Below are 9,095 nucleotides of genomic sequence, written 5' to 3'. Positions count from 1 at the left end.
CATAATCGTGTAATAATTTATTTTATTATGATATGAAACGTACAATTTTTCTTTCAATAATGTTTTTTAAAGTTCTGCAAGAATTTCGTGATACTAAACTTTTTATTAGTTGTCATAGCAAATGATTTTAAAAGTAGGATGGCTCACTTTGTATAAGATGGCTGAAATTGTTTGTCCACAGAATAATTACACATTATTAAATAAAACGCGTCCGCGCACGAACCTCTACCTCCGCCAGCAGGACCTCAATTTCAGACTCCGTAAAGTTTTTCTTTTCTTTTCTTTGTGCTCGTCATTCTCGGACATAGAAATTTGGATATTGGCGTGTGCTCTTTTATATGGTAATGATATTAATTAGGGGGCGTTTACAAGGCGGAGATCTGACACCAGTCAGCTGCGCACAATTTCAAGATCATTTGCAATTTATAAACGTCACATCTGGAAGAGAGGCGTACGCACGTGCGTTTTCTCTGAATCGCACTTACACACTTTTGAGAAATGATCTTAGAACAAATTTAGGGCGGTTTATACGCAACATTTTATAAATGAGGCCCCTGGAATCTGTCTTTATGCATCGTTTAAAATAGAGCTGATCGGAGTATGTCAGAATATCATGGCCATTAGCAAGAAAATGAACAGCATGGTATCCTCAGTTTTCTTTTATGTAAAATTCTTTACAACTCTTCTTTAGATACATATTTTACAAATACCAGAAAACACTAATCTTATAGAACATAAATTAAACATAAGAAAATATATTCACTAACATCAGCAATCTTTCATTAAAAAACGTCACATTTACATTCAAAATGACTTACCTCAGCCATCATACAAACACATTCAACATTAACTTGCTTTGAACTCGTTTACCCAAAGACAGAGGGAAGCTGAAAACAAAACTGAATGGAAAAATACAATTCAACTTGTATTCAGCATTTGCTTAATGAAGCTAGTACAGCCCGTGACCGTTCAGGTACACCCTGCTCTTCACTATTTTATGGCTTGAGTGGCTTTGGCATCTTGTCCTCTAGTTTCTCTTACATAGTGCTCAGTTTATACATCTGCCAGGACAGAAAAGTTTTTTTTTTTAGTGAAGGAAGGTGATTCATAGGGTCCACACAGATCCAAAAAGAGCCAGGACTATCGGATGTGGGGGAGAAATGTTGGTCCTGATGTCATTCTCTCAGTGGAAGGTTGCTGTAGTGTTGAGGAGGGTTGGTTGGTTAGTAAAACTGAATCTCTGGAGTTCCACCGGTAAAGCGTCCGCTCTCTGAGTCTTTGAGAAGCAGCGTCCTCATCTCTGTTCATCTCTGCATGCTTCTGGTATCGCCGCTGAAACACCAGCCAAAACTGATCTTCCTGCAACAAACAGAAAACGACAGTGTGTAGAATTTAAGCAATTTGCTGGGTTTCAAAGTTTCAAAGTCGATTTGGCAGTATTATTACGTGAGACTCATAAAACACAAAAGGTTAATTTTTAAACATAACAAATGTGAATAAGAACTAGTTATCAAGTTCTGTATAACTCATGCACAACATACTTGTGAAGTCATATGTGAGGAATAAACTGGAATTTGTGTCATTATTCACTGAAAATCTGTACATCCGTTCTAGATCATGTTCATGTGAGAAGCAATTCATGTTTGATTCATGAACTAATCATTCTTTTCAATCAATGAGTTGGTCCTAAAACAAAAATAAATTTAGGCTATAAAGGCTAAACAGACACTAAAAAAGCACTTTTGCTTTTTGAAGCTCCCGCTCCCATTCACTGTGATTTAAGTGAGTGAGTGACCAGTTTTACAGAAGAAAGTCAAATGTCAGTAAATGAAGACTATTTTAATTTTTTGGGTGAACTTTTCCTCTATGCTTTACAAAGGCGAATCAGGTGAATGGGATTTGTATGTGTATCTGTGGAGTTGAAGTCTCACCGGAGTCTGCTGCAGAGATTCAGGGACGTCACGCCGTAGCCTCTTGGGTTTGGCACAATACGACTCCAAATGCTGGAGGTCACATCCACGCACACAACACTGCTCTACGATCCCTTTCCCACGAGAGCGGGGGCCGCCGCTACGGGCTGCTCCAGGTTTGCCTAACCCCAACAGACACAAAGCAAAATACTTTTAATGCCAGTTACATTCATGTGAATTAGCTCTCTCTCGGCTTATTCCCTTTATCAGGGGTCGCCACAGCGGAGTGATCCGCACATTCATGTGAATTAGCTGCAACTATCAAACTGCCAATATGGGGTCATGCAAGAGAATTTATGCCTTGCATGCTCTAAAAATAAATTGTGCGCTTAATAAAACTACAACAATAATTGAATACATACAGAAGTTCAAAAAGGTTTTTTTTAAAGAAATTATTACTTTTATTCAGTAAAGACTGATTAAATTGAACAAGTTACAGATAATACTTAAATATATCAAGTTTATAATCAGATTATATCAAAAATAATAAGCATATATCAAATAAATGCTGTTCTTTTTAACTTGGAATGATTTCTGAAGGATCATGTGACACTGAAGACTGGAGTAATGACTGCTGAAAATTCAGCTTTGCATCACAGGAATAAATTCCATTTAATAATATATTCAAGTAGAAAACAGTTCATTTCAATTGTAATACTAGTTCACAGCATCACTGTTTTTACTGTATTTTTAATCAATTAAAAAAACGTTTGAATGGTGTGTATATAGTTTATGTAGCCCAATGTTAGGAATTATTTTACTGTATTTTTTGTAAAATTGCTGAAATTAGATATTGCCACTAAGACCGTGTCATAATGTTCCTTTTGAGAAAAGGAGTGAGAGCGAATGAGAAAATGTGAGCGAAAAGTGTCAAGGTGGCCTTGGATACGGAACAGGGTGAAAGGGCCACAGTTAGCAGAAATAAAAATGTTGATATCAACAACCGCAAATCAAGAGTACATGTTGGTGTGGTGACTTATATTGTAATTTATTAAATGTTTAATATAACTTCATACCACCTACAACAGCAGTCGGTTACTGTTTGCTATTGGTTGGTTGATCTGCATCAACACCATAATGATAACAGCTTGACTTGATAACACTGTCTATATCTTCAGGGCAAGGCCACTTTTAATACACTGATATTAAGTGTTATGAATATGATATGGTGTTATGAGTGAGCTTAATGATTTAGAGACATGCAAATCACTGTGTCCACACCAAACGGTACACGATAAGTAACCATGTCAGGGTTTGTTCCGCTTTGACTCACACAATCAGCACATGCATCTTTTTGAAAATACAGGACTTTAGAAGTGTAAGATGAAGTTTGTAGGTGACTCTTACCTCTGTAAAAGCCACGGTCTCCACACACAAACTCCAGGTCAGCAACTAGTTCTCGTCCACAGCGTGCTTTGGCAGCCTCGCCGGCATCTGGCAGGATCAGGACGCAGTACAGGGAATAGAGGACACACACACTTCGCCAGCTGGGCACCTGCTTCACCAGAAACAAACAAACTCTCAGCCACCTGCATCTTATCACAGATACACTCCTTTTTGTCAAAGCAATGGATACAATTCTTGATGGATGACGCTCTGAATATGTTTTGTTTTGCAAACCTTACTGATCTGAAGGCATGTACGAAAAGTCCAGATGGCATTGCTACTATGCAAGATCCTTCGAATACATAGTTTCCATGTTGCCTTACACTCTTAAAAATAAAGGTTCCAGTGATTCTATAGAACCATTTTCATTCCCCAAAGAACCTTTCAACAAACACTGCTTTTTTCTGTAGAACTTTTTAATAATCTAAAGAACCTTCTTCCACTAGAAAGAACTTTCTGTGTAACTGAAAGGTTCCATTGATGTTCAGGTTCTTCACCAGTTCCAAAAAAGAACTTTTATTTTAAGAGTGCACACAAAAAGCTGCTGACTCAGATGATGACCTTTTGCAAACTGTTATAACCTTTTGATATGATGGCGTGGATTGCAGATCTATATTTTTCTACATCCCACACGACAAATTGACGTCATAATAGCTCCCTGACATTGGAGGCAGTAATTGTTACTCACAAAAAGGTAATTTGACTCATCCATGGAAACTAGTCATTTAGCAAAAAAGAAAGTTTTTTTTAGTCTAAATGCCCCCAAGATGAGATAAAAAATCAGCATGAAGTGGTCTTTGCTACCCTAATTCTACACCCAGATAACATGCAACAGGTGTAAGTGTCCTTAGTTTGAAAGCCTGATCCTGGTGCCTCCCATTTCAATACAGTTTTTCTATGTAAGTGCATGTGGAGTCTTACCTTTAGAAATTCTCTAAGCATCTGAAGGCGTCTGGCATGACAGTTAGGCATTCCGTCTGATGGCATGTCTTTTTTTTCAAGGTTTGGTCTCTCTAAAGAGCTACTGACGTTCTTACTCCGGTGTGCTCTTATAGGAGGACCAGGAGGGGACGGGCCAACGGCACACACACACACACACACACACACGGACACATCCTACCCTTCCTCGACACACAGAGAACTCCTAATCGCAAAGCTTGTCTTGTACTGGAGATGCATGAAACTACAAAAGAAATCTGATTAATAAAACAACAATAAACCAAAACTGACACCCTCATGTCTATCATTTATAGCTCAGAATTTTCTGCAGCATGACATTGAAATCCATCCTAAGAGTGACGACAATGGAGGAAGAAGTTATCACGAGTATATCTCCGCAAGAAGCCAGTTAAGTGATTTCGGAGTGTGTAGGCTTCAGCTGAAATGATAAATGAAACAAAGATAGATGTAGGAACGCATTCAGAGCCAGTCAGAGAGAACACACTTACAGATAAAATAAAGACAAAACGTTATGTTAACAGTCAGACGTGTGGGTACATTATTAACTTGAGGTACGATGTACAGCAGAAATGAAATGACTAATGCTCAGTATGACATTAAACCTTTTATTTGAACTGAGAATTAATGTATAATAATTTCAATTCTAGAAGCTAAAATTAAATCCAAACAGATTTTGTGGTAACTGTGCAAAACCAAACAAATGAATCACTGTATTTATTGCACAAACACATTATGTTCTTAAATCTCTGCTTTGGCATAAATATTTTATTTAAATGACAATATTTGTGCTATTAAATAATAAACAATTGAATTAACAAACCTACTCATCTTAAAGCGATAGTTCACCTAAAAAATGAAAATGTTGTCATCATTTATGAATAATTTATTTTGTCATCACCTTTATGAATGTCTTTCTTGTCTGATGAACACAAAAGAAGATATTTTAAAGAATGTGGGTAACCACACAGTGGCTCGTATACTATGTAGGCCAACGGGGACCAGCAACTACCCACATTCTTCAAAATGATCTTCTTTTGTGTTCAGCAGAAGAAAGAAATTGATACAGATATGGAACAACTTGAGGGTGAGTAAATGATGACCAAATTTTCATTTTTGTGTAAACTCTTCCTTTATGCTGTTCACATAAAATGATGCACTAGGAACTTGTATACCTCCTGAACAGACATCTTTGGCGCAGTCTGCTCCTCTAAATCTGATCCGTTGGCTTTGCGTTAAAGATGCTGAGCGCGGCTTCCTTCTGCCTCAGCCGAGCTCGTAGGTGGTTGATTCTCTCCTCCTGGGCCAACTGTTCAAAATCAAATGCAAGACAGCTCTCAGCCCTGGGGAGCAATGCGCCCTCTAAACGCTCATTGTCATCCTCATGCGTCTCTCTTTCTCCTCCTGCTGCTGCTGCTTCAGGCTGTTCTGAGACGACAGAAGACGTGTGGATGATCTGAGGCTGCTGGAGGAGATTGGGCTGGGAACTAGACGCCTCCTGACCAGACTCCAGATCCTCAGGAGGTTTGGGTGGGCTACTCAGTGACCTGGACTCATCTTCCTGTGAATTCAAAGGCAAAATTCATTAATAAATATGAGATCACAAAGGTTTTGAAACAGCACTAATTACTTAATCACTGTTTTTATACAGATTTAAAGGTACTGTAAAGGATTTCAGTCAGAAAAATCTATGTCCTCCTGACCAAGTGGTCAAGATTTGGCTGGTTAGCATGGACTAGTTAGTCCCTGCTGGTAGATGTCATAACTGCACTATCCTGAAAGTATATTTCTCCCTTCACAGCCATTCAAAAGTAGACATGTATTATAGACAGCTTTTAAAAAACTATTGTTTCTGTCTGGCTTAGGTAATTGGCTCAAACACAAGGAATGCTAACAAAATCCAGATAAAATGATTGAGGCAGAAAACCTTTCTGATTGGCTAAGTTTCTCGGTTAGTTAAAAAAGGCAGGACTGACAATGGTGACACCTATTTTAGCTCTTAGGACATTTTATGCATGTCCATCCAGGAAATTGTAAAATCATTTACAGCAGCTTTAATTGTATTAAAATATCATGTCCATCTTCAAAACGTATTTTACAAAATAAAATAAAAGATTAAAGCTTGACCTTTTGACACTCTTTGTCTGTACAGCATTGCTCAGGCATTTCTTCAGAGACTTTGTGCAGAAGTGGTGAAATCTGTATGTTAATGTCAAGATCTCTGACTGGAGTCTGAACATCCTGTCTCTGTGGATTGGAAAGAGATGTGCAAAAATCAGAAATTCAATAAAAAAATCTGTATCAAAACCTAGAGCAAACAATGCACAATATATCACAAAAAGTCAAGTAAATCACTAAAAATTGTTCTTTTTCTGAACATTTACAGCAATTTAAAAATGATGTTATGCATGAATTTATCTAACAGATAATCCCTTTCAGATCATTTATGTAGTGGCGTAAACAGCTTTGAATTGTCATCATGATCGTATTTAGACCCGCTTTCAAGATTCTCTGCAACATGACACTAAAATAAATCTTAAGACTGATGATAAGAGAAAGAAGTTATTATGAGTATCTCTACAGAAGACAATACTGTCTTTGTTTCATTCAATTCAGTTTAATAACAGTGTCAATGTTGCAAAGTCAGTGTCATTATCCAGCTTATTTGAGTTAAAATTTTGTTCTCATCTGACACTGTCAGTGCAGCTAAAAGGACAGTTCACCCAAAAACAAATATCCTGTCATCATTTACTCACCCTCAAGTTCTTCCAAGCCTGTATAAGTTTCTCTCTTCTGTCGAACACAAAAGTCAATATTTTGAAGAATGCTGGTACCCAAACAGTTGCAAGCAGCTACTGACTTCCATAAAATACTAAGAAAAAAATACTATGGAAGTCAATGGCTACCGTCAACTGTTTGGTTACCACCATTCTTCAAAATATTGACTTTTGTGTTCAACAGAGGGAAAAAAAAAATCACACAGATTCAACTCCATTAGGGTGAGTAAATGATGATAAAGAATTGCATTTTTGGGTGAACTATCTCTTTAAATCAATAATATGACTAAATATTAAGTGCAATTTAAATCCCAAATGAGAATCAAATCACATTTACACCTACTGGCATTTATACCTTTTTCAGCACAGACTGAAAACTATAATAAAAGAGGGAAATGTCCTACCTTGCTCTGTTGTGGTCTGGGTGAAGTGTCCAGAAGCGGTTGCGCCTGACAGCTAGGTGCATTTATTTGGTTCTGTTTACTAGGAGAAACAGGACACACACCTGAAGGTGCTGAGGGAGAGTTTTGTAATCTCACTCGCCTGCACTGTGACTTCCTCACTGAGAGGAAGATCTGGCCATTATACACAATAATAGCATTTTGCCGAACAGATTCCCTGATGCTGGGCAGAGAGGCAGCATCATTTTCCAGCCCTGAAAATTGTATTTTAGGCTTATGTGTTTTTAAAATTTTTCTTAAGACCTTAAAGGCAGTGATGCTGGAACTCACAACAGGCAGTGAAAACTGGCCTGGAGTTATTTTGGAGAGCAGTGGCCTCTGGCTCAGTGGGACCGGTTCTCTGCTGTCCTTGCCCACAGCCACTTCTTTTTCCCGCAGCTCAACCGGACAGATCCACGTCACGGTCTGTGGCATCTGTTTCTCTGATCCATGCGGAAACGGAGCGACACTGATCTTCCTGGCTGTGGAGCTGGACAGAGACTGCAGAGGCATGTTTTTGACACATGCTTCCTTGGGAATGTAAACCACAATGTTCTCCATGCAAGACACTCAGAAGAGTTTGAACCTGTAGGATTGGTTGAATAAAGCTTTCATATTGTTGCAATCTGTCGTTTTATGTATGAGTATTTACTTTTCATCTGTGTATTTTCGTTTCCACTAAACACTTGACATGTGGAGGTGGCAAATTTAAACTAAACAACTTAGCATATAAAATACAGAAGTTAAATACAAGTGCCTTTAATAAAAAAGTTAAAATGGTAACTAAACAACATCCTAGTTATTTCAGTTTGTTGCTAACGTAACGTTACTACTATTATGTAAACAAACAAAATGATAGAGAGATGATTTTTTTAAAGGCAACGCTGTATTAATGTATGGTATTTTGTCTGAAATTATTGTTACCAGGTTGAACTTCCTGGATTTATCGTTAAGAACGATCAACGAGCTGACAAACGTATACAGGAAATAAATACCAAACCAAACTAAAAACAAATGTTGTCATGTACCTAAAATAGGTCACTTGGCTCGAAGTATAAGCGGTACATTAATGTCTTCACACCAAAGACCACAATTTTAATTCACGCGGAGGTTTTCCACAAAAATAAACCAGTTTCTTTTGAACATATGCAGCTAGGTTCAACTCTTCACACTCATCGAGGACTTCCGGAAAAAACTAACTTCCGGAGTTTGTTGTCAAAATAAAAGTCATCTAAGCCTAATGTAATTCGAAGCAGACAGCGGACAAACTATCAAACAGTTGGTGAATTTTTAGTGAATAGTTCATTATTATGCAATTTACCAATTTATTAACTGGTTATTTTTGATAACTGTTATTAACTACATTAATGTCCACACCAGTCCACGCTGTGTTTATCAAAAGACTTTGATTTATCATAAGCAGGCTCTGCTGTCATCTGATGTTAAAGGGGTCATATGATGCGATTTCATTTTTTCCTTTCTCTTTAGAGTGTTACAAGCTCTTGGTGCATAAAGAAGATCTGTAAAGTTGCAAAGACTAAAGTCTCAAATCCAAAGAGATATTC

General features: G+C 37.6%; 2 protein-coding genes across 2 annotated transcripts; both read right to left on the bottom strand.

Annotated features, from left to right (window-relative positions):
* Nucleotides 1-1,089: 1,089 nt before the first annotated feature.
* Nucleotides 1,090-5,188, bottom strand: LOC107755307 (insulin-like growth factor I). The gene is made up of 4 exons (XM_016572065.1): nt 4,278-5,188; nt 3,318-3,468; nt 1,932-2,092; nt 1,090-1,359 (listed from the first exon to the last, which is right to left on the bottom strand). Exons 1-4 carry the CDS (start codon nt 4,341-4,343, stop codon nt 1,141-1,143), a joined length of 597 nt encoding a protein of 198 aa, XP_016427551.1. The 5' UTR covers nt 4,344-5,188; the 3' UTR covers nt 1,090-1,140.
* Nucleotides 5,189-5,381: 193 nt separating this feature from the next.
* LOC107755306 (uncharacterized) lies at nt 5,382-8,713 on the bottom strand. The gene is made up of 4 exons (XM_016572064.1): nt 8,559-8,713; nt 7,495-8,116; nt 6,441-6,560; nt 5,382-5,874 (listed from the first exon to the last, which is right to left on the bottom strand). The coding sequence occupies exons 2-4, from the start codon at nt 8,089-8,091 to the stop codon at nt 5,524-5,526; spliced, it is 1,068 nt and encodes a 355-aa protein (XP_016427550.1). The 5' UTR covers nt 8,092-8,116; nt 8,559-8,713; the 3' UTR covers nt 5,382-5,523.
* Between the last annotated feature and the right edge of the window lie 382 nt (nt 8,714-9,095).

Source organism: Sinocyclocheilus rhinocerous, unplaced genomic scaffold, assembly GCF_001515625.1.
Source record: "Sinocyclocheilus rhinocerous isolate Xijiao unplaced genomic scaffold, SAMN03320098_v1.1 scaffold2637, whole genome shotgun sequence".
NCBI lineage: Eukaryota > Metazoa > Chordata > Actinopteri > Cypriniformes > Cyprinidae > Sinocyclocheilus > Sinocyclocheilus rhinocerous.
This window is presented reverse-complemented; position numbering and strand designations above follow the sequence as displayed.